This window comes from Cherax quadricarinatus, chromosome 62 (assembly GCF_038502225.1).
Source record: "Cherax quadricarinatus isolate ZL_2023a chromosome 62, ASM3850222v1, whole genome shotgun sequence".
Classification (NCBI taxonomy): Eukaryota; Metazoa; Arthropoda; class Malacostraca; order Decapoda; family Parastacidae; genus Cherax; species Cherax quadricarinatus.
In genome coordinates, this window is record NC_091353.1 from 8,581,497 (window position 1) to 8,608,276 (window position 26,780).

Below are 26,780 nucleotides of genomic sequence, written 5' to 3' on the forward strand. Positions count from 1 at the left end.
ATCTATTTCATCTCTAGTTTGTGGGTTAGTTGTCAATTGTCCCAGTGAAGGAACTGTGACTTGTGTTCCCCAAGTAACATCTTAGCACACAATACTTGTGCTCCTCAAGTAACTTCTTAGCATACAAATAACCCACACATAGAAGAGAGGAGCTTACGATGACATTTCAGTCTGACTTGAACCATTTACAAAGTTAGTGTGACTTTGTAAATGGTCCAAGTTGGACCAAAATGTCGTCCTAAGCTCCTCTCTTCTACATGCAGGTTATTTGTGCATTGTTCCAGTCACGATACTGTGCCTTTTTTTTTTCTTAACACACACATTACTTGCACAGCTTCCAATACACATGAAAAATAAACACACAAATAGGAGACAGAACGAAAGTCGAGAGATTTAAAGAATGCTTTGACCTATGAGATCACTCAGTGAGGATGGCAATAAATAAAAGCAAATACAAACCAACAGTAGAACACCCTGGGAAAAACTAATGAACAAAATAAAAAAAAATATTAGCCTGAAAAAAAAAATAAAGTTACAGATTCACAAATTTTAAATATTCTGCATCAATTTAAAAAATTACATTCTCAAAGTCTAAAGACTTTTATAATTTCAAAGATGTTCCTCACAGGCACCACAGTAGGTAGGGTGAAAAAAAAAAAAAGCAGTATAATGATGTGATCCTTGATTGACTACATTTTTTACACACAGTGGTCTTTATCAAGTCACAAACAGACCTGTTTCTGACTTGATAAAGCCCACTGTGTGGGCGAAACGTAAGTCGATAAAGGATCACATAATACTGCATTTGTGTCTACTTTCCATGGTGTCGGTATTTTATATCATCTCTATGGTAGGTAGGAAACTGAATAGTACTCTGCTTACATGACAAGCAATAACAGCACCGATTCCCCAGCCCAGGAGCACTACGGGGCTATTAGGGTACTGACTCTTGCACTCGATGACCCGTGCGCGCACCTCACTCAAGATCTGCTCCAGCACTGCACTCGCTTCGTTGCTCTCTGCAAGTTAAACAAAATATACTCTACATACAAAAAATATCCATATGTTATTTTTATACAATGCCTGCACTTTAAAGGAGGGGTTTGGGATATTAGCAGTTTGGAGGGATGTGTTGTGTATCTTTATACGTATACGCTTCTAAACGGTTGTATTCTGAGCACCTCTGCAAAACAGTGATTATGTGTATGAGGTGAAAGTGTTGAATGATGATGAAAGTATTTTCATTATGGGGATTTTCTTTCTTTTTGGGTCACCCTGCCTCGGTGGGAGACGGCCAACTTGTTAAAAAAAAAAAATGTTATTTTTCTTATTAAATCATTCACCTATACACTATACATGATTATTAAGTGGTAACTTATAAACTTTTTATTTATTAACTCATCGGCTGTTTCCCACTGAGGCAGGGTAACCAAAAAAAAAACACTTTAACCATCATTTACACTACCACTGTCAGCATAGTTGCTGATCCCCTGTTCATGTGTATTTGTTATCTGAGTATCATAGTGCCATCCATATGTTTTACATAGTTGACCCCTTGCTAGGCTCAGTGACTAGCATGTGTGACGTCACGTGATGCCGCATGTGAGCATGAGACTCGATGCTTCTCTCTCACTTCACGCTTAGGTCTAACAACGGGCAACACGGCAGGCTGGGCTCCTCCTTCTCACACTCTGCTAATATAAGTATTACCATCCAACAAGTGTGTTTAACTCCAACCATCATATCTCCACGAACCCTCTCAACAAATGGTGACAGTGGTGAGCGCGTAAATTTGATATTTACGCAGATGTACGGAGATTAATTTCCATCAGCCATGGACATTGTGTGTTGACCACATGGGAGCCTAGGAGCCAGCTACCCCAAGCAAGCATCCACCAGCCTGTTTGCTTCCTGCTTCCTGGTCAGTCTTTGTGTCTTAGTGTTTTATTTGCTTATTTGCATTACTTCCGAGGGGTTGACCCGGGTTTCCAAATTAAGCCAAGCCGCCAAGCCAGTCTTAAGTACCAGCCTTGCCTGCTAGCCAGCTTTCCACCCCTGCTGTGCTCATCGTTACAAGTTCTCAAGCCAGTCTGTGTGATGGGTTAAGCCAGCCAGCCAGCAAGCCAACTAACCCAGGTGACTAACCCTCAGTACTTAACAAGCCACATGAGTTCCAGCCTTCACCATCACTTGGTGCTCCCAGTTCTAAGCCGTCCTGAGTGCTTATACCATCCCTGCGGTGTTGTGGCATTTTGTGGGTTTTTAAGCCAGCCTGGCTTAGAGTATTCTCGTGCCTAGTGTGGGTGTACCCAGAGCACGGGGGTTACGCTGCTTATCCAGTAGGCCTAGCCAGCATGCAGTGCCCCAGCGCGCTGCCTCACTTGCCCACACCATCCCACCACCATTGTTTTTCATCCTTATATTGGGTTCTAGCACCTTAATTTACGGCTCACATATCAGGGTCAAGACACAAGATTGTTTCATCGTACCTGTGCGCCAACAAGAAAAGCCTTTCTATGCGAGTTCCTAGAGTTTAAGTGCAAATTCTTCGAGACATTGACGTGTTGAGAGTAGTAGAGAACGCCGACAGCCACGAGACTCAACAACCTTCCACCACCTTCATCCTCCACTGACGTTGCTCTAGTGATAATAATCTTTTACAGAGACATTTGCGAGTATTGAGACTTTTTTTTGTTCTCAGTGATTTCTTAGCGACATTTCTTTTTCAGTGATTTCTTAGTGACATTCAATGACTCTTGAATACATCCTGTTTGCAGCATTTTTTTTCTTTCTTCAGTGTTTAAAATTTTTGTGCTTTATTTTTGTCAGTTGTGTTGAGTTCCTTTAACATTTTTCCCTGTTGTGTGCACTATATAAGCAGTATAAACTTGTGTTTACACTTCACAATTATCATGTGTTCACAGTACTGTGTTCCTTGCCTAGTAAGTTATGAAGTAAAGTAATTCAGTAAATGTTATCTTATATTCTGCATCACAGCAGTGTTGTTTCAGTTATTTTTTTTTCCCAGCATTTGTGTATTCTTGCTGACTTTTTTGTATTAATTCATTTCCCATTTTACTGTGTGTTGAACATTCTTTTGTGCTAATTCTTTTTATTTAGCCAGTGTCTAATTTGTCCTATCTCCACAGACAATAGTACCATTATTTTGTTTGAAGCAAGACAATTATTTCCAATTTTTATCAACACAAGACCTTATTGCAAGAAAATTATCATAGTATTGTACATATACTGATGTGTTGTGTTGCTGCCTCATTGTAAGTGTTAACCTTTCTCTGTTTTGTGTTTTATGCCCTCTATTATTTTTCATATTTCACTGAACAAATTCACTCCTAGTGTAATTTTTATTAACTTCTCTTTTAAAGTAAATCATTCTTTTGCTTTTCAGTGTTCGCTTAAGCTGCAATTAAGAGTTAAAGTGTTCAATCAGTTCATTCCTTGCTAACTTTTTTTATTGTTTGTGTAAACTGCATTTTCTTGTGTGGATGCATTTTTTTTTTACTGCAATATTGACTCATTCTGCAATGACTCTTATGCAAGTATTGTGCTGCCATTAATTTTTTCTTTCAGAAACTTTTTTTATGTAGTGTTGTGTTGTGCAGTAATTTTTGATTAGTAATTGTTACTTGCAACAGTACTACACTTTATTTCAGTGAAATATTCTGTGATACAGTTTTACATTTCTTGTGTTCTGTGCATATTTCATTCTTCGTGTGTCACTTTATTTTATTTTTTTTAAAGAATTGCTTCCCCAGTCTATTTTAACCCATAAACGGTCCAAGCAGATCTACGTTTTTTTTACAGATTTTCAAATATAACAAAAAAAAAAAAGTAGATCAAAGTTTTTTTACACGTTTTCAAATGTACAAAAAAAAAAAGATCTACTTTTTTTACATACAGTGGACCCCCGGTTAACGATTTTAATCCGTGCAAGAGGGATAATTGTTATGCGAAATAATCGTTATGCGAATGAATTTTCCCCATAAGAAATAATGGAAATAAAATTAATCCGTGCAAGACGCCCAAAAGTATGAAAAAAATTTTTTTTTACCACATGAAATGTTAATTTTAATACACACAAACTGAAAAAGGCATGCACAATTACATGACACTTACTTTTATTGAAGATCTGGTGATGATTGATGGGATGGGAGGAGGGGAGAGCATTATCTTCTTACTGTTTAGAAGGGGAATCCCCTTCCATTACGACTTGAGGTAGCAAGTCCTTTTCCGGGGTTACTTCCCTTCTTCTTTTAATGCCACTAGGACCAGCTTTAGAGTCACTGGACCTCTGTCGCACAACAAATCTGTCCATAGAGCTCTGTACCTCCCGTTCCTTTACGATTTGTCTAAAATGGGCCACAACATTGTCATTGAAATAGTCACCAGCACGGCTTGCAACAGCTGTGTCAGGGTGATTTTCATCTATAAAGGTTTGCAGTTCAACCCACTGTGCACACATTTCCTTAATCTTTGAAGTAGGCACAATGGATTCCACAACTGGCATAGGCTTCTCAGGGTTAGCCCCAAACCCTTCAAAATCTTTCTTAATTTCCATACTAATTCTCACCCTTTTTACCACAGGGTTGGCACTAGAAGCTTTCTTGGGGCCCATGGTCACTTATTTTCCAGAAACAGCACCGAAAACACTGTAATAATACGAAATATTCCGAGTGTATGCTTGGATGTTACCGCGGAGGCTGGCTGGTAAACAATGGGACGGGCGGCACATGTGAGGGCACATTGGACGCGTCTCGGACGAAAATCGGTGAGCGGGTTTTTAATCGGTATGCGCGGCAAAAATTTTGCGATAAAAGTAAGCGGTATGCGGAAAAATCGCTATGTGATGCCATCGTTATGCGGGGGTCCACTGTACTTTCAAATGTTGAAAAAACGTATAGCATATACGTTTGGACCGTTTACGGGTTAATTTTGCACAAGATTTATTGATTCCATTTTATCATTTTTGATTGATTTATCATTTATTGTTGAATTTCTTTATTGAATTGAGAGTAAAGACAACTCACTGTGCCATTAATTCAAATTAAAGGAAATTTGAGTAAATTTGACTTGAGTAAAATTCAATTTCTCTTGATTATCAAAGTGTTGCTTATCCAGCTAAGTGTTTCATGTGAGTTTTCCTTGCTCTACATTGTGACTTGTTATTTTTTTCTTTACTTATGCAGAATAGTTAAGTATTTTCTTCCCATTTAGGCTTACTGTGTCATATATTCTCTCTATTATTCTTGCTTTTATGTCCTTGAGTAAGTTCCCTGAGAAGATGTCCCAGTCACTTTTGAATGCTCACTTAGTGTATCATGCCAGTCCAAGTAAAGATGAATCAGTCCACAGTCCCAATATTCCCTTACTGACTGAAAGACAATACCTAGCCCTTGAGCAATATGTTTGTTCTCACAGCTTGTATGTGAGATTTGTTAAAGTGCTGCGAAATGTGAAGTTCAGATTAAATTCCTATAGATCCGTGAATCGCCTATTAACGTAGCCAAGCAGTCAGGCACTAGTAATACTGTCACTCCTGTCTGGAATCCAGCCACAATATCGTGCACGCAGGATAGTGTACAGTTACCTTGGGTTTCAGAGGAACCTCAGGCAACCCTGGGTGCTGAGACTACTATCCCTGCGATGGCGACTTGTTCAAGTAGTCGTTCCTTCCAGGGGACGCTTTGTGAAGAATGTTACTTGTAATGAGTTATGCCATCTCTTGCTGATGTCACAAGCCGTTGCAGAAAGACGTTTCTGTGGCTAGTGTACTCACTTGAGTGTTGTTGTTGTTCCTTGTGTTTCAGATGGTGATACTATCCTCGTTGACAGTAATCTGTGCAATGTATAAAGTTGTTTCTTTAATAATCTTCACATGTTGTTAACGTTTATGAGAGCAGTTTCTTTATAGTTGATACCTCGTGTCACTGTGTGTGACTCAGAATGAATACCAGTATTGTCGACCATGTTCATTTCTTTTCCCCTGTGCTTGGAGTGAGAGATAGCAGATCCGTTCTCCCTTGCTCGTATTGCGTATTATAGCGTTATCTTTTTTTCAACAAGGGAGAGTCATCCACTTCTCCAAGTTTGTTCATTCCTCCAGTAAGAAAGAACCGATCCCTTGTGGTCTGATGTGATTCGGTTCCTGCTCCAACAAGATCTTGTTCTGACTGTGAAGCCACCAGCACCCATTAGTGACTTTGTAATGAGCCAAGAATTACTGTACCGAACAGCCGAGTTGGGTACCCCAAGCAGAAGGGTATACCAATTAGTAATTCCACAGTCACTAGTGAATGTATCTCTACAGCTAGTCCACGATGCACCAGGTGTTGCACACCCTGGTATGGATCGTTCAGTAAAACAAGCCAGAATGAAATACTTTTGGCCACGTATGGCAACTGATATTTCCAAGTATGTTAAGAAATGTAGTGTCTGTATGCAACATAAAGGAAATGTCAATGGCCCAAATCCTATCCAGGTGTATCCCACCACAAGTGAACCACGGGAAAGAGTTGCCATAGATCTGTTAACTAATGTCCAATGTTCCCACCAAGGTAACAAGTATCTGTGTGTTATGGTAGATCATTTCACCAGATATTGTGAGTTAGTTCCTATTGCAGATAAGACTGCCGAGACTGTAGCTAAAGCTTTCAAGGAGCATATAATCTGTAGGCATACCACCCCTAAGTCCGTGGTAACAGATAATGGAGGTGAATTCTGTAATGAGATTCTTGAAAATTTGTGTACCTTGTACAAGATCTCTAAATCCACCATTGTTCCTCATCATCCTGCCAGCAATGGGTTAGCAGAACGAACCAATAAGAAAGTACAGTGGAACCTCTTCTTGCGAGTTTAATCCATTCCATGACCTTGCTCGCAACTGGATTTACTCGTTTGCAGAGTCAATTTTCCTCATTTAAATTAATTGAAATGCAATTAATCCATTCCTGTGGAATTCTGTACTTCAATAATTTCACTAATATCAACTCTACGGCTTATTTATCTATCTCACTTCACCTAATATGACATAATAAACAATATAAATAACATAGAAAACTGATATATACTCTAGAATGAATAAAATATGCCATTCATGTAGTGGTATGGGCAGTGTCGGCAGTGGATGAGAGTTTGTCTGGACACCGGGTAAAATTCTTCATGAATAATTTCGCTAATATCATCTATACTGTGTATTTATCTATCACAGTTCATCTAGTATGACATAACAAACAATATGAATAACATAGAAACATGATATATACTCTAGAATGAATAAAATATGTCATTCACGTAGTGGTATGGGTGGTGGTGGTGGTGGACGAGAGCTTGTCTGGAGACCGGGCAAAATTCTTCATGAATAATTTCGCTAATATCATCTATACGGCTTATTTATATATCACAGTTCATCTAATACACCTACCATCCGACTTACGACCTGCTCGACTTACAACCACTCAACTTACGACTGTGTTTTTTATGCCAAATTTCTGGGAAATAAACAACTATTTGTGTTGTACAGTGTTTATCCTAAACCTTATAGTATAAAATACAGTACTAACAACATAAAGTGAAGTAAAACATGAAATACCAAAATAAAACAATAAAATAAAGTCATTACAAAAATGTTTTGTTGATATTCAGTAGTAAAGTTCGACTTACGACCATTTCGACTTACGACCGGTTTCTCGGAACCGAACTCGGTCGTAAGTCGGATGGTAGGTGTATGACATAACAGACAATATAAATAACATAGAAACACGATATATACTCTAGAATGAATAAAATATGTCATTATGTAACAGGTGGAGGCGGCCACAACCGCTCCCTCTTTGTTGTGGTAAACACTGCCATCTAGTGACGGCCTTTTGAAGCCGTCTATTATTATAATTATCATATGTAGTACATTATTATTATATATGTATTATTATTATACATATTATATTATTATTATTATTGTATTATACTATTATTATTATACGTATTGTTATTATTCATATTATTATCATACATATTATTATTTTTTTTTTTCAACAAGTTGGCCGTCTCCCACCGAGGCAGGGTGACCCAAAAAGAAAATACTTTCATCATCATTCAACACTTTCACCTCACTCACACAATCATAATTATCATTATTATTATTATTATTATTATTATTATTATTATTATTATTATTATATAAATTATTTGTAATTTTTATTCACACAAAAAATATAAGATTTACTGTTATTCCTTACTGCAATAATTGTATAAATATGTCAACCCATTCACAACTGCATATTGGAATGGGCAGTGACGTCATTTGTTTACACTGAAACAGCCAAGCAATGGACCATTTCTCCTAGGTTGAGCTCAATTTCAAGGCACTTTTCGTCACGAAAGCAATCAAAATCATATCTATTTCTGTAATATATCTTCCATTCTATTAAATGAGACCAAAAAAACGAGAATACAACCATAAAAGCCATACGAAAATACCACTAAGGGGTGGGTAATTGCTGAGAAGTGAACTCCATTATTTATGCTTAGATTTCTTTCATTATTATTATTATTATTATTATTATTATTATTATTATTATTATTATTATTAGCATTATTATCATTATTATTATATAAATAATTTGTAACTAGGTAGTAGGTTGATAGACAGCAACCGCTCAAGGAGTTACTACCGTCCTGCCAAGTGAGTGTAATACGAAAGCCTGTAATCGTTTTACATGATGGTAGGATTGCTGGTGTCCTTTTTTTTTGTCTCATAAACATGCAAGATTTCAGGTACATCTTGCTACTTCTACTTACACTTAGGTCACACTACACATACATGTACAAGCATAAATATACACACCCCTTTGAGTTTTCTTCTATTTTCTTTCTAGTTCTTGTTCTTGTTTATTTCCTCTTACCTCCATGGGGAAGTGGAACAGAATTCTTCCTCCGTAAGCCATGCGTGTTGTAAGAGGCGACTAAAATGCCGGGAGCAAGGGGCTAGTAACCCCTTCTCCTGTACATATTACTAAATGTAAAAGGAGAAACTTTCGTTTTTCCTTTTGGGCCACCCCACCTCGGTGAGATCCGGCCGGTGTGTTGAAAGAAAGAAAGAAATAATTTGTAATTTTTATTCACATAAAAAAATATAAGATTTACTGTGACATCATTTGTTTACACTGAAACAGCCAAGCAATGGACCATTTCTCCTAGGTTGAGCTCTATTTCAAGGTACTTTTTGTCATGAAAGCTATCAAAATCATATCTTTCTTTCTTTCAACACACCGGCCGTATCCCACCGAGGCGGGGTGGCACAAAAGGAAAAACGAAAGTTTCTCCTTTTACATTTAGTAATATATACAGGAGAAGGGGTTACTAGCCCCTTGCTCCCGGCATTTTAGTCGCCTCTTACAACACGCATGGCTTACGAAGGAAAAATTCTGTTCCACTTCCCCATGGAGGTAAGAGGAGATAAACAAGAACAAGAACTAGTAAGAAAATAGAAGAAAACCCAGAGGGGTGTGTGTATATATATGCTTGTACATGTATGTGTAGTGTGACCTAAGTGTAAGTAGAAGTAGCAAGATGTACCTGAAACCTTGCATGTTTATGAGACAGAAAAATGGACACCAGCAATCCTACCATCATGTAAAACAATTACAGGCTTTCGTTTTACACTCACTTGGCAGGACGGTAGTACCTCCCTGGGCGGTTGCTGTCTACCAACCTACTACCTAGACAAAATCATATCTATTTCTGTAATATATCTTCCATTCTGTCAAATGAGACCAAAAAAATGAGAATACAACCATAAAAAACATTCAAAATTACCACTAAGGGGTGGCTAATTACTGAGAAGTGAACTCCATTATTTATGCTTAGATTTCTTTCATTTTTGGTGTATGTTAAGAAGCATCTTTCCATCATACATTGCCCAAGTTTCAATAAGATAGTCCAACAAACAAATGAGATACAATTCTCAAGATTAAGAGCAAGAGCCCCTCACCAGTGTCAAGGAACCTACCTTGAGGTCTGCTCGCTTGTGGAAATTTTGCTCACATATGGAAGCAAAAAATCGACCCATCGACTGCTCGTATTTGGAAAAACTCGCACGTGGACACGCTCGCAAGTAGAGGTTCCACTGTACTTGATGTCTTGAGAGCCACTATCAATCCCAAGAGTGAAACCTGGGATGAAGTTATACCTGATGTTCAATGTGCCATAAATTCTGCTTACAATGCTTCGATAGGTGACACTCCACATTATGCATAGTATGGTGTAGACAAGCGTTTGCCTTATGAGTTGTTATATTCTGCACCGAAACCCAATTACAACCTGATGATTTCATAGCAACTCGTACCAGCTTAGCTCAAAGTGTTTTTAGAAGAATCCGTGAGACACTTCATAAGTCAACAGCAGAATTCACAAGAGTAACTAATAGCCGTGCTAAGCCAACCAAAGTTAAAGTTGGTTCAAGAGTAATGCTGACTAACTTCAACAAAACATCCGCAATGCCTAAGCTCGATCAAAAGTTTGTTGGTCCTTATCAAGTAGTTGAACATATCAATGGCAATAAGTACACCTACCATCCGACTTACGACCTGCTCGACTTACGACCACTCGACTTACGACCGTGTTTTTTATGCCAAATTTCTGGGAAATAAACAACTATTTGTGTTGTACACAGTGTTTATCCTAAACCTTACAGTATAAAATACAGTACTAACAACATAAAAAGTAAAGTAAAACATGAAATACCAAAATAAAACAATAAAATAAAGTCATTACAAAAATGTTTTGTTGATATTCAGTAGTAAAGTTCGACTTACGACCATTTCGACTTACGACCGGTTTCTCGGAACTGAACTCGGTCGTAAGTCGGATGGTAGGTGTATAAGGTTAGAGAAATTAGTACTGGTCAGTATAAAGAATCGCATTTAGATCATATGAAGTTAGTATGTGATGTTGAGGATGATATTTCTACCCAGACTAATGTGACAGATGCTGACAATCCTCCTGAGTCTGTACCCTCTACCTCTAACACTCAGTCAGACAATCAACCTGAATGTCGTTATTCTTTGCGTACACGACAAGTAATGAGAAACCCCCAGTTATCTTTTGTAGATACTAGTTCAGATCTCCCTCAGTCAAGGCATGTGTTAGCCATTGCAAAAGAATTCGATCCACCCAAAGACAATAACCGTTCTGCACATGTAAATCTTACCCTCGCAGAGTTGGGATTAAATGTACATAGCCTGTATAATTAAATGTTCAAGTTGAATGAAGTTGTCAACTGTGTGTTTATTATTAGGTGATCAGTTTTCAGAATTTTTTTTTTTTTTTGTGTTCACGTTCTGAATTCTGAGATTTTAGCAGCATGACCTGTGCATGCCTGGTCTGTCTTTGCTGTTAATTACTTTCACCTTTGTAAATATTTATTCTTCCTCAGAATCCGTAGAGTGCATGAATACAGATCGATCGATCAATTCCATCTCTTATTATACTATGATTTGTTCTTCTAATTTGTAATGTATTACGTTACCACCCATTACGATACCATCCATTAGTTCTAAGCTACATATGTCCTTGCTATTGTATAGAATCAGCCCAGAGCCACCTGCTTGTTCAGCCTATAGCATAGTACAGTGGAAGTTCGCATAACGAATGCATCGCATAACGTTAAATCCGCCTAGCGATACATTTTAACGCAAAAATTTTGCCTCGGCTAGCGCTAAAAAACTCGCTCAACGCGGTTCGTTCGAGATGCGTCCACGTGTGGCCTGAGCCTGCCTCACTTGTTCCGTGGGTGCCAGTGTCTACAAGCCAGCCACCGCGGTCGCTTCCAAGCATACAATCGGAACATTTCATATTATCACAGCCTTTTTAGTGATTGCACCTGCAAAATAAGTCACCATGGGCCCCAAGAAAGCTTCTAGTGGCAACCCTATAGCAAAAAGAGTGAGAATTACTATGGATATGAAGAAAGAGATCATTGCTAAGTATGAAAGTGGAGTGCATGTCTCCGAGCTGGCCAGGTTGTACACAAAACCCCAATCAACCATCGCTACTATTATTTATTATTTTTTTTATCATCACACTGGCCGATTCCCACCAAGGCAGGGTGGCCCGAAAAAGAAAAACTTTCACCATCATTCACTCCATCACTGTCTTGCCAGAAGGGTGCTTTACACTACAGTTTTTAAACTGCAACATTAACACCCCTCCTTCAGAGTGCAGGCACTGTACTTCCCATCTCCAGGACTCAAGTCCGGCCTGCCGGTTTCCCTGAACCCCTTCATAAATGTTACTTTGCTCACACTCCAACAGCACGTCAAGTATTAAAAACCATTTGTCTCCATTCACTCCTATCAAACACGCTCACGCATGCCTGCTGGAAGTCCAAGCCCCTCGCACACAAAACCTCCTTTACCCCCTCCCTCCAACCTTTCCTAGGCCGACCCCTACCCCGCCTTCCTTCCACTACAGACTGATACACTCTTGAAGTCATTCTGTTTCGCTCCATTCTCTCTACTTGTCCGAACCACCTCAACAACCCTTCCTCAGCCCTCTGGACAACAGTTTTGGTAATCCCGCACCTCCTCCTAACTTCCAAACTACGAATTCTCTGCATTATATTCACACCACACATTGCCCTCAGACATGACATCTCCACTGCCTCCAGCCTTCTCCTCGCTGCAACATTCATCACCCATGCTTCACACCCATATAAGAGTGTTGGTAAAACTATACTCTCATACATTCCCCTCTTTGCCTCCAAGGACAAAGTTCTTTGTCTCCACAGACTCCTAAGTGCACCACTCACCCTTTTCCCCTCATCAATTCTATGATTCACCTCATCCTTCATAGACCCATCCACTGACATGTCCACTCCCAAATATATGAATACATTCACCTCCTCCATACTCTCTCCCTCCAATCTGATATCCAATCTTTCATCACCTAATATTTTTGTTATCCTCATAACCTTACTCTTTCCTGTATTCACTTTTAATTTTCTTCTTTTGCACACCCTACCAAATTCATCCACCAATCTCTGCAACTTCTCTTCAGAATCTCCCAAGAGCACAGTGTCATCAGCAAAGAGCAACTGTGACAACTCCCACTTTATGTGTGATTCCTTATCTTTTAACTCCACGCCTCTTGTCAAGACCCTCGCATTTACTTCTCTTACAACCCCATCTATAAATATATTAAACAACCACGGTGACATCACACATCCTTGTCTAAGGCCTACTTTTACTGGGAAATAATTTCCCTCTTTCCTATGTACTCTAACTTGAGCCTCACTATCCTCGTAAAAACTCTTCACTGCTTTCAGTAACCTACCTCCTACACCATACACCTGCAACATCTGCCACATTGCCCCACTATCCACCCTGTCATATGCCTTTTCCAAATCCATAAATGCCACAAAGACCTCTTTAGCCTTATCTAAATACTGTTCACTTATATGTTTCACTGTAAACACCTGGTCCACACACCCCCTACCTTTCCTAAAGCCTCCTTGTTCATTGGCTATCCTATTCTCAGTCTTACTTTTAATTCTTTCAATAATAACTCTACCATACACTTTACCAGGTATACTCAACAGACTTATCCCCCTATAATTTTTGCACCCTCTTTTGTCCCCTTTGCCTTTATACAAAGGAACTATGCATGCTCTGGTGGCCTGGTGGTTAACGCTCTCGCTTCACACGGTGAGGGCCTGGGTTCGATTCCCAGCCAGAGTAGAAACATTGGACGTGTTTCTTTCCACCTGTTGTCTATGTTCCCCATCAGTAAAATGGGTACCTGGGTGTTAGTCGACTGGTGTGGGTCGCATCGTGGGACACTGACCTAAGGAGGCCTGGTCACAGACCGGGCCGCGGGGACGTTGACCCCCGGAACTCTCTCCAGGTAAACTCCAGGTAATCCCTAGGTACCTTACCCTCTTCCATACATTTATTAAATAATTGCACCAACCACTCCAAAACTATATCCCTACTATTGTAGCCAAGAAAACGGCAATCAAGGAAGCTGTTCTTGCCAAAGGTGCAACTTTGTTTTCGAAACAGAGATCGCAAGTGATAGAAGATGTTGAGAGACTGTTATTGGTGTGGATAAACGAAAAACAGATAGCAGGAGATAGCATCTCTCAAGCAATCATATATGAAAAGGCTAGGAAGTTGCATGACGATTTAATTAGAAAAATGCCTGCAACTAGTGATGATGTGAGTGAATTTAAGGCCAGCAAAGGTTGGTTTGAGAGATTTAAGAATCGTAGTGGCATACATAGTGTGATAAGGCATGGTGAGGCTGCCAGTTCGGACCACAAAGCGGCTGAAAAATATGTGCAGGAATTCAAGGAGTACATAGACAGTGAAGGACTGAAACCTCAACAAGTGTTTAATTGTGACGAAACAGGCCTGTTTTGGAAGAAAATGCCAAACAGGACGTACATCACTCAGGAGGAAAAGGCACTCCCAGGACATAAGCCTATGAAAGACAGGCTTACTCTGTTGATGTGTGTCAATGCTAGTGATGATTGCAAAGTGAAGCCTTTATTGGTGTATCACTCTGAAACTCCAAGAGTGTTCAGGAAAAACAATGTCCTCAAGGCTAATTTGTGTGTGCTGTGGAGGGCAAACAGTAAGGCATGGGTCACTAGGGACTTTTTCTATGACTGGTTACACCATGCATTTGCCCCCACTGTGAAAAATTACCTAATTGAAAAGAAATTAGACCTTAAGTGCCTCCTGGTATTAGACAATGCTCCTGGTCATCCTTCAGACTTGGCAGAGCGACTTTCTGCAGAAATGAGGTTAATTAAGGTCAAGTTTTTGCCTCCTAATACCACTCCTCTCCTGCAGCCCATGGACCAGCAGGTCATTTCCAACTTCAAGAAACTGTACACAAAAGCTATGTTTGAAAGGTGCTTTGTAGTGACCTCAGAAGCTCAATTGACTCTAAGAGAGTTTTGGAGAGATCACTTTAGCATCCTCAATTGTGTAAACATTATAGGTAAGGCTTGGGAGGAAGTGACTAAGAGGACCTTGAACTCTGCTTGGAAGAAACTGTGGCCAGAATGTGTAGACAAAAGGGATTTTGAAGGGTTTGAGGCAAACCCTGGGAATCCTATGCCAGTTGAGGAATCCATTGTGGCATTGGGGAAGTCCTTGGGGTTGGAGGTTAGTGGGGAGGATGTGGAAGAGTTGGTGGAGGAGGACAATGAAGAACTAACCACTGATGAGCTGCTAGATCATCTTCAACAGCAAGAGGCCAGACCTGAGGAAACTGCTTCGGAGGAGGGGAGAGAGAAATTGAAGAAGTTGCCTACTTCAAAGATTAAGGAAATATGTGCAAAGTGGCTTGAAGTGAAAATCACCCTCAGACAGCTATTGCAAGCCATGTTGGCAACCTGTACACTGACAATGTTGTGAAACACTTTAGGATTGTCATAAAGGAATGGGAGGTACAGGCCTCTATGGACAGATATGTTGTGCGACAGAGGTCCAGTGACTCTCAAGCTGGTCCTAGTGGCATTAAAAGAAGAAGGGAAGTAATCCCAGAAAAGGACTTGCCACCTCAAGTCCTAATGGAAGGGGATTCCCCTTCTAAACACTAACACATCAACACTCTCCCCTCCTCCCATCCCATCAATCATCACCAGATCTTCAATAAAGGTAAGTGTCATGTAACTGTGCATGTCTTCTTCAGTTTGTGTGTATTAAAATTAATATTTCATGTGGTAAAAATTTTTTTTTGTTCATACTTTGGGGTGTCAGAAACGGATTAATTTGATTTCCATTATTTCTTATGGGGAAAATTAATTCACCTAACGATTATTTCGCCTAACGTTTAGCTCTCAGGAACGGATTAATAGCGTTAGGCGAGGGTCCACTGTATTGTATGTTGAGATGACATAAGTAACATGACCGAGCTGTCAGCATAGTTGCTGATCCCCTGTACATGTATATGTTATCTGAGTATCATAGTACCATCCATATGTTTTACATAGTTGACCCCTTGCTAGGCTCAGTGACTAGCATGTGACGTCACATGATTCCGCATGTGAGCATGAGACTTGATGCTTCTCTCTCACTTCACGCTTAGGTCTAACAACAGGTAACATGGCAGGCTGGGCTCCTCCTTCTCACACTCTGCAAATATAAGTATTAACATCCAACAAGTGTGTTTAAATAGGTAGTAGGTTGGTAGACAGCAACCACCCAGGGAGGTACTACTGTCCTGCCAAGTGAGTGTAAAACACAAGCCTGTAATTGTTTTACATGATGGTAGGATTGCTGGTGTCCATTTTTCTGTCTCATGAACATGCAAGGTTTCAGGTACGTCTTGCTACTTCTACTTACACTTAGGTCACACTACACATACATTTTTTTTTTCTCTCAACAAACCGGCCGTATCCTATCAAGGCAGGGTGGCCCAAAAAGAAAAACTAAAGTTTCTCTTTTTAAATTTAGTAATTTATACGGGAGAAGGGATTACTAGCCCCTTGCTCCCGGCATTTTAGTCGCCTCTTACAACACGCATGGCTTACGGAGGAAGAATTCTGTTCCACTTTCCCATGGAGATAAGAGGAAATAAACAAGAACAAGAACTAGAAAGAAAATAGAAGAAAACCCAGAGGGATGTGTATATATATATATATGCTTGTACATGTATGTGTAGTGTGACCTAAGTGTAAGTAGAAGTAGCAAGACGTACCTGAAATCTTGCATGTTTATGAGACAGAAAAAAGGACACCAGCAATCCTACCATCATGTAAAACAATTACAGGCTTTAGTTTTACACTCACTTGGCAGGACGGTAGTACCTCCCTGGGCGGTTGCTGTCTACCAACCTACTACCTAGGACACATACATCTTCTTCTTCTTTCTTTCAACGTACCAGCCGTATCCCACCGAGGCGGGGTGGCCCAAAAGAAAAAACTAAATTTTCTCCTTTTAAATTTAGTAATATATACAGGAGAAGGGGTTACTAGCCCCTTGCTCCTGGCATTTTAGTCGCCTCTTACGACACGCATGGCTTACAGAGGAAGAATTCTGTTCCACTTCCCCATGGAGATAAGAGGAAATAAACAAGAACAAGAATTAGAAAGAAAATAGAAGAGAACCCAGAGGGGTGTGTATATATATGCTTATACATGTATGTGTAGTGTGACCTAAGTGTAAGTAGAAGTAGCAAGACTTACCTGTAATCTTGCATATTTATGAGACAGACAAAAGACACCAGCAATCCTACCATCATGTAAAACAATTACAGGCTTTCGTTTTACACTCACTTGGCAGGACGGTAGTACCTCCCTGGGCGGTTGCTGTCTACCAACCTACTACCTAGGACACATACATGTACATGTATATATATACACACCCCTCTAGGTTTTCTTCTATTTTCTTACTAGTTCTTGTTCTTGTTTATTTCCTCTTATCTCCATGGGGAAGTGGAACAGAATTCTTCCTCCGTAAGCCATGCGTGTTGTAAGAGGCGACTAAAATGCCAGGAGCAAGGGGCTAGTAACCCCTTCTCCTGTATAAATTACTAAATTTAAAAAGATAAACTTTCGTTTTTCTTTTTGGGCCACCCTGCCTTGGTTGGATACGGCCGGTTTGTTGAAAAAAAAAGAAAGTGTGTTTAACTTCAACCATCATATCTCCATGAATCCTCTCAACACCACTGTCTTGCCAAAGGTATGCAGATATGACAGTTTAGATGTCACTCTAAACATCAAATATCCCAAATTCCTCCTTAGAGTGCATGCACTGTACTTCCCACCTCCTGTAATATAGAAAGTATAAAAAGGCACAATACCATGACTAGAACAATACACATATAACCTGCACACAAGAAACTGAAATTTCTATGACATTTCAGTCCAACTTAGACCACTGACAGGTCCAAGTTGGACTGAAAAATTTTGTCATAAGTTTCATTTTCCTAAGTGTGGGTTATCCATGGGCTGTAACATACCTGGGGTAATCATAACTGGAACAGTCTTGGCCATGTGTTGCAGTTGAGCATTGAAGAAGCGAATGCGACGAGGAGCTTGGGGGATGCTGGAGGGTGGACCGTTGGGCACCTGAACGATGATCACAGAACCATCTAATTTTCTCTGAAAGGAAGAAAAAATGAAGCACATTCTATAAAATAAAAAATTATGAAACCACAATTTAATGTTCTGTCATATTGTGAGGAAGTGTGAGCAAGGTAACATTTATGAAGGGCTTCAGGGAAACCAGTTAGCTGGACTTGAGTCCTGGAGGTGGGAAGTACAGTGCTGCACTCTGAAGGAGGGGTGGAGGTATGCTGCAGTTTTGAACTGTAGTGTAGGCATACCTCTGGCAAGACAGTGATAGAGTGAGTGATGATGAAAGTGTTTCTTCTTTTTTGAGTCACCCTGCCTCAGTGGGAAATGGTCAATGTTTTTAAAAAAAAAAATAAAGCAAACTAATTAGAAGGACTTCAAGTCGTGGGGGTGGGAAATATGGTGACTGCACTCTCAAGGGTATGTTACAACTAAGGGTCACTGAAACTGTGATACAGTTTCCATGACCTTCTGGCAAGACAGCAAAGAACAAGTGATGGTGAATGTGTTTCCTTCTTTGAGATAGCCTAACTTTTTTTTCAGTACACTGGCCATCTCCCACCAAGGTAGAATGACAAAGGAGGAAACACATTCATCATCATTCATTCAATGGCTGGCTTGCCAGAAGTTCACTGACATCACAATTCATGTGACCTTCCAGACTGTAACATCCCCACTCTCCAACCTCCTTCAGAGATCAGGTACTGTACCTTCCACCTCCAAGACTCACATCAAGACAAAAAACTGCTTGTCCCCACTCCAATTAACACACACACAAACAAAGCCCACTGGATGCTCAAGCTCCCCACCACTTAAAACCTATTTCACACCCATCCCTCCAATCCATCCAGGAACAATCAATACCCCCTCCATAATATTAATACTGCAGTTCGTAGGGCTATTTTAACTGTAATGTTTGTGCACTTCTGGCAGGACTGCAACTGCATGAATGATGTGTTACCTTGTTTTCTGGATCACCCTACCTCAGTGGCAGATGGCTAACATGTTAAAAAACAAATTTACTACTCTTGCAAAAATTACACACACACAACATCTGGGTATCAGATTAAGGAAGATGGGATGTAGGGAAGGAAGGAGGAAGCAGCAGGTGAAACTTGGAGGTAGGAGTAGATTATTGCAATCAGGGGAGAGCGCTGAGCCCGTAGGAATCATACAAAGCATGGGAAACGAAAGTTTGTTTGTAGACATTTTGCCATTCAGTGGCTTTATCAATACAAATTCATTGTCTACAAATAAAGATACCCAAATGTTGCACATGCATCTAATTCTTCATCTTGTCAGTATAGTATACCATTCTTGTACTACAGGCCGGCCCCACTTTACAGCATTTTGCTTTATGGTGTTTCATTAATACAGCAGTTTTCAATTATACCCATTCTTCAATTATTCAGACTTTCTACAATAAATATAATCACCACTTACTATAAGCTTAGGATGAAAATATTTTAAGATAATGTGTGTACTGTATATGCATTTTTTAGGCCTACCTCAGTCACTCACTTAATATATGATAGTGTAAACATGTTATTAGGCTATGTTTCACTTGAGAGCAATTTTCACTTTACAGCAGTAGCCTGGAGCCTAACCTGCTGAAAAAGTGGGCCCCTACAGTAGCCTGGTACCTAACCTACTGAATAAGCAAAGCCCTACAGTAGCTCGGAACCTAACCTGCTGTATAAGCGTGGCTATACAGTAGCCCGGAACTTAACCTGCTGAATAAGCTGGGCCCTACAGCAGCCCAGAACCTAACCTGCTGTACAAGTGGGTCCCTACTGTACTTTGTAAAGCACTTACATGACCAGATGCCATTAAAGAAGGATCAATAAGCACTCAACAGATTCAGCTCAGCATTTTTCCAACATAACCTGATATTATATTTTATAGAGAGTTTATTATATTATTTCAGGTCACTTTTTATATTGTATCTTTATATATGCTTCTAAACTGTTGTATCTGGGCACCTCTGCAAAAACAGTGATTATGTATGAGTGAGGTGAAAGTGATAAATGTTGATGAAAGTATTTTGGTTTTGGGGATTTTCTTTCTTTTTGGGTCACCCTGCTTAGGTGGGAGACAGCCGACAATTGAAGACAAAAAAAAAAAAAAATCAAAAGTGGAGTGTGATAATTACCGGTTTGTGGTGGTTTAAGGAAGGCACCGCAGGATCCCAGGGACGCTTAAGCAGCAGGTTGAGAGCCTCAACACTTGCACCTCGGTGTGTACTACTCAGTGATACCATCTTGTCTATCAACGTTGGAATCTTGGATTTTAATGTCTGTAAGGTTAAAGAGTACATTGAGTACATATCATTTTACACAATATACAAGAAAATCCCAGCATATAAATAGCCACAATAACATACCATACATATATACACAGTCTTACAAACAAAAAACTTTGGAACCAATTTCTTTTTTAATACACTGGCCATCTCCCACTGAGGCAAGGTGACCCCAAAAAAGAAAAACTTTCACCATCATTCATACTGTCATTGTCTTGCCAGACACACACAGATACGACAATGATGAAATGGTATGGTGATTCCGACAAGATGTGGAAAAAGACACTTATGTACAGTTCAGGACATTTATTAAAGGAAGCGTTTCGCCATGAGTGGCTTCTTCAGTCAGGACTGAAGAAGCCACTCGTGGCGAAACGTTTCCTTTAATAAATGTCCTGAACTGTACATAAGTGTCTCTTTCCACACACACAGATACGACAGTTTAGATGTTCCCCTAAACAACAAATATCCCAAACCCCTTCCTTTAAGAGTGCAGACACTGTACTTCCCACCACCTGTAAATGCATCAAATTGTATTTGCATAATAATCATAATAAAACTGCAAGTAAACAAATTGCAAATACATTCTTTGTAATTTCTGTGCGATTCTAAGGAAATAAGGATTTTTCATTTTCATTTTCTAATTAACATTTGACAATACAAAAACATGAAACAAAATCATTCTTTGCACTATCATCTAAGACATGCAAAAATGACACCATAATGACCTTTCCAAGATTTCTTCATTATTTATCCAACAAATACAGGTAGGCTAGGTACTAGGTTGGTAGACAGCAACTGCCCAGGAAGGTACTACCATCCTGCAAAGTAACTGAGAAGCCTGTACCTGTTTTACATGATGGTAGGATTGCTGGTATCTTTTCTGTCTCATAAACATGCAAGATTTCAGGTACATCTTGCTACTTCTACTTACACTTAAGTCACACTACACATACATTTTTTTTTTAACACATCGGCCATTTCCCACTGAGGCATATATATATATATAAACCCCTCTGAGTTTTCTTCTATTTTCTTACTCCTTCTTGTTTATTTCCTCTTATCTCCATGGGGAAGTGGAACAGAATTCTTCATCCGTAAGCCATGCATATTGTAAGAGGTGACTAAAATGCCGGGAGCATGAGGCTAGTAACCCCTTCTCCTCTACAAATTGCTAAATTTAAAAAGAGAAACTTTTGTTTTTCTTTTTTTGGTCCACCTTGCCTCGGTGGGATGCGGCCAGTTTGTTGAAAGAGGAAATACAGGTAGACACACACACCATAAGGTGGACAACTATAGGCACAAAAGAATTCACAGCCAGAGTGTACCTGTAAAATATCGAGGTAAGCAGTCAAGTAGGAAAGACTGAGATGCTGTAATAGGATGGAATGGAGCCACTGCGTCAATTTGGAGTCCCAGTTGACCCGTGCAAGCGCCTGTCGAAACTTAGCAGACGTTTTATCTGTGGGCAAGAGTGCTCATAACTTACAAGGAATATATTGAGAAATAGGAAATGAGAGTTTGTCAAAAAAAAAAAAATGTTGAGGATAATGGCTAGGTACATACATGAGCAAAGAAACAACAAATATCAACCATCCATTATCATTCCTTGATACCATTACAGCATTGTATACAGTACAGGGAGTCCCCAGACTAACAAACAAGCTGCATTCCTGGAGCTCCAACTTACAAACAAATTTATTAAGTTGGTATTTTGCTGTAGAAAAACAGTACAAAGAATGGTCCTGAAAATATTTTTTATACAATACAGTGGACCCCCGGTTAACGATATTTTTTCACTCCAGAAGTATGTTCAGGTGCCAGTACTGACCGAATTTGTTCCCATAAGAAATATTGTGAAGTAGATTAGTCCATTTCAGACCCCCAAACATACACATACAAACGCACTTACATAAATACACTTACATAATTGGTCGCATTCGGAGGTAATCGTTATGCGGGGGTCCACTGTACTACACCAATTTTCAAAATACTTTTTTTGCTTTACCTTTGAAACCATAAAAATTCTTGAGAAATAATGAGAGAGACTTATGAATGATAACTCAGACACTGTCTGCACATTACACAAATAACTTGCATAGAGAACAAAACTTGTAATGACACTTTGGTCCAACTTTGACCATTAACTAGTTAGACTCCTATTAAGACAGCTCTTGAATTAATGACCATGTGCTTGCTTGTCTAGGGCACCCAACAATAGTGAGAGCTCTCTATTTGGATAAATAATAAATATCTCCAGAACAAGGTGAATGGTTATAACGCATGACCATGATGATGTACATTATCTACACAAACCCACTGTAACCTACCGACTAATGCTCTACGAGTGACAGGTTCGTTGTGCGAGTCTCTGAGAGCAAGACGACCCAGGCGATCCGCATCAAGAATCTGAACCACCTTTGCAAAAAGGGCCACCTGTGCCTCCGTCCACCCAATCCTGAAATAAGCATGTACAAAAGTAAGCAACCAAAGCATTCTCCTCACAATTTTCTATACAGAACGTCCTCGCTTTATGATAGTTTGACACCGTTTACTAATTATGTACAAATGATACTACAAATGCAAAACAAATATCTTACTTTGATATTTTTTCTTCCCAGTCTTCATTTTCCTCTTCTGAAGATGGTTTCTTGTCGTGACGCAACTCCGGTTTGATCTGGTCCAGCCGAGCAAACACAACATGCCGCTCACACTCACTCATCACTTGCTGGGCCTTTGTCAAGTCATACAGCAATGGAGGTGGAGGGGAAGGTTCGCCATCAACATCAATGTGTTCATCGTAACTGTTGGCAAGATTTTAGAAAGGTTAAGTTTTCATAAATAAATCTTGGCAGAAGTATGCAGACATCACAATTAAAATAACTCCTTCAAATACTTCATCACCACCAATTTGTCAGGTTTAGTTATTAATCTCAAGTTTCATCTCCAAAGTAATTGCCTTTCCAACATCAAAAAGTCGAAATATAATTCAAACCATCCTTCAAAAAGTCGAAATATAATTCAAACCATCCTAAGTCAAGGAGCATGTGTATATTTCATGCTGCATTTGTCTGGATAAGGTACCAACTTTTTTTTTTTTTTTAACAAGTCGGCCGTCTCCCACCGAGGCAGGGTGACCCAAAAAGAAAGAAAATCCCCAAAAAGAAAATACTTTCATCATCACTGAACACTTTCACCTCATTCACACATAATCACTGTTTTTGCAGAGGTGCTCAGAATACAACAGTTTAGAAGCATATACGTATAAAGATACAAAAATATCCCTCCAAACTGCCAATATCCAAAACCCCTCCTTTAAAGTGCAGGCACTGTACTTCCCATTTCCAGGACTCAAGTCCGACTATATAAAAATAACTGGTTTCCCTGAATCCCTTCACTAAATATTACCCTGCTCACACTCCATCAGCTCGTCAGGTCCCAAATACCATTCATCTCCATTCACTCCTATCTAACACGCTCATGCACGCTTGCTGGAAGTCCAAGCCCCTCACCCACAAAAGCTCCTTTACCCCCTCCCTCCAACCTTTTCGAGGATGACCCCTACCCCGCCTTCCTTCCCCTACAGATTTATTCGCTCTCCATGTCATTCTTCTTTGATCCATTCTCTGTAAATGACCAGACCACCTCAACAACCCCTCTTCAGCCCTCTGACTAATACTTTTATTAACTCCACACCTTCTCCTAATTTCCACACTTCGAATTTTCTGCTGCATAATATTTACACCACACATTGCCCTTAGACAGGACATCTCCACTGCCTCCAATCGCTTCCTCGCTGCCACATTTACAACTCAAGCTTCACACCCATATAAGTGTTGGTACTACTATACTTTTGGGGAGGAGGAGTATGGAAGAAGTGAATGTTTTCAGATACTTGGGAGTTAACGTGTCGGCGGATGGATTTATGAAGGATGAGGTTAATCATAGAATTGATGAGGGAAAAAAGGTGAGTGGTGCGTTGAGGTATATGTGAGTCAAAAAACGTTATCTATGGAGGCAAAGAAGGGAATGTATGAAAGTATAGTAGTACCAACACTCTTATATGGATGTGAAGCTTGGGTGGTAAATGCAGCAGCGAGGAGATGGTTGGAGGCAGTAGAGATGTCCTGTCTAAGGGCAATGTGTGGTGTAAATATTATGCAGAAAATTCGGAGTGTGGAAATTAGGAGAAGGTGTGGAGTTAATAAAAGCATTAGTCAGAGGGCAGAAGAGGGGTTGTTGTGGTGGTTTGGTCATTTAGAGAGAATGGATCAAAGTAGAATGACATGGAAAGCATATAAATCTATAGGGGAAGGAAGGAGGGTAGGGGTCGTCCTCGAAAGGGTTGGAAAGAGGGGGTAAAGGAGGTTTTGTGGGCTAGGGGCTTCGACTTCCAGCAAGCGTGCATGAGCATGTTAGATAGGAGTGAATGGAGGCGAATGATACTTGGGACCTGACGATCTGTTGGAGTGTGAGCAGGGTAATATTTAGTGAAGGGATTCAGGGAAACCGGTTATGTTCATATAGTCGGACTTGAGTCCTGGAAAAGGGAAGTACAATGCCTGCACTTTAAAGGAGGGGTTTGGGATATTGGCAGTTTGGAGGGATATGTTGTGTATCTTTATACGTATATGCTTCTAAGCTGTTGTATTCTGAGCACCTCTGCAAAAGCAGTGATAATGTGCGAAAGTGAAAGTGTTGAATGATGATGAAAGTATTTTCTTTTTGGGGATTTTCTTTCTTTTTTGGGTTACCCTGCCTCGGTGGGAGACGGCCGACTTGTTGAAAAAAAAAAAAAACTACTATACTTTCATACATTCCCTTCTTTGCCTCCATAGATAACGTTTTTTGTCTCCACATATACCTCAACGCACCACTCACCTTTTTTCCTTCATCAATTCTATGATTAACCTCATTCTTCATAAATCCATCCACTGACACGTCAACTCCTAAATATCTGAAAACATTCACTTCTTCCATACTCCTCCTCTCCAATTTGATATCCAATTTTTCTTTATTTAAATCATTTGATACCCTCATCACCTTACTCTTTTCTATGTTCACACTCAACTTTCTACATAAGCATAAGCATAACAAACACCTGGAGCTGCAACGACTATGGCGAAAAGATCTGGCCATGAAGAGCATCTTCCTGGGACGAGCATGTGAAGCTTCTGGGCGCCAGTTCCAGGGTCGTGCATATGGATGATCCAGCATCACTATGTCTGGCTCACTCTCCTGAAGGAAAAATTATTAATAACCACTGATGACCAGATAGTCTGTTAAGCTGTAATGACAATCATATCATAGTAACCATATTTTACACTTTTATTAGGTGAAGACCAAACAATATAAAAAAAATTACCAAAGTGCTTGAATAGTCTATTCTACATAAAATGGTAAATATGAAAGATGCATACGAAAGGTCACAGGAATCATGAACATTTTAAAAGGCACAATACATTACATAATTACAATTAATCAAAGGGGTGTTCAATAATTTGCACAACATATCATAATGCTCTGAACTCTTGTTCAATTTTTTTTTTACTTCATTGGCTATCTACCACTAAGGCAGGGTAACCCAAAATAAAAAGAAACACATTCACCATTATTCATTCAATCACTGTTTTGCCAGAAGTATGATGACATTCATAATTCAGAAGGCACTCCAAACTGCAACACCTCGCCCACCTTTAGGGTGAAGTTGCTGCCCTTCCTACCTCCATTACCCGAGTCCGGCTAAACAATTTTTTTGGATCCATTTATGAATGTTTAGGTAGTAGGTTGGTAAACAGCAACCACCCAGGGAGGTACTACCGTCCTGCCAAGTGAGTGTAAAACAAAAGCCGGTAATTGTTTTACATGATGGTAGGATTGCTGGTGTCTTCTTTCTGTCTCATAAATATGCAAGATTTCAGGTACATTTTGCTACTTCTACTTACACTTAGGTCACACTACACATACATGTATAAGCATATATATACATACATACCCCTCTGGGTTTTTTTCTATTTTCTTTCTAGTTCTTGTTCTTGTTTATTTCCTCTTATCTCCATGGGGAAGTGGAACAGAATTCTTCCTCCGTAAGCCATGCGTGTCGTAAGAGGCGACTAAAATGCCGGAAGCAAGGGGCTAGTAACCCCTTCTCCTGTATATATTACAAAATGTAAAAGGAGAAACTTTCGTTTTTCCTTTTGGGCCACCCCGCCTCGGTGGGATACAGCTGGTGTGTTGAAAGAAAGAAGAAGAAACATGCAAGGTTTCAGGTACATCTTGCTACCTCTACTTACACATAGGTCACACTACACATACATATACAAGCATATATATACACACCCCTCTGGGTTTTCTGCTATTTTCTTTCTAGTTCTT

General features: G+C 39.8%; 1 protein-coding gene across 8 annotated transcripts in view; it reads right to left on the reverse strand.

The window, feature by feature from the left end:
* Rcd1 (Reduction in Cnn dots 1) overlaps window positions 1-26,780 on the reverse strand; it is a 130,250-nt gene that overhangs the window by 91,372 nt on the left and 12,098 nt on the right. For all 8 annotated transcript variants that reach the window (XR_011393737.1, XM_070098370.1, XM_070098371.1 and 5 more), the window contains 7 exons: window positions 25,507-25,643; window positions 23,006-23,209; window positions 22,736-22,863; window positions 21,734-21,867; window positions 20,256-20,399; window positions 17,989-18,130; window positions 883-1,019 (listed from right to left, as the gene is read on the reverse strand). Coding sequence is in view for 7 of the 8 variants with exons in the window: in XM_070098370.1 (XP_069954471.1) it covers window positions 883-1,019; window positions 17,989-18,130; window positions 20,256-20,399; window positions 21,734-21,867; window positions 22,736-22,863; window positions 23,006-23,209; window positions 25,507-25,643 (1,026 nt within the window). In the remaining variant the exon portion in view is untranslated. The remainder of the gene's footprint in view (window positions 1-882; window positions 1,020-17,988; window positions 18,131-20,255; window positions 20,400-21,733; window positions 21,868-22,735; window positions 22,864-23,005; window positions 23,210-25,506; window positions 25,644-26,780) is intronic.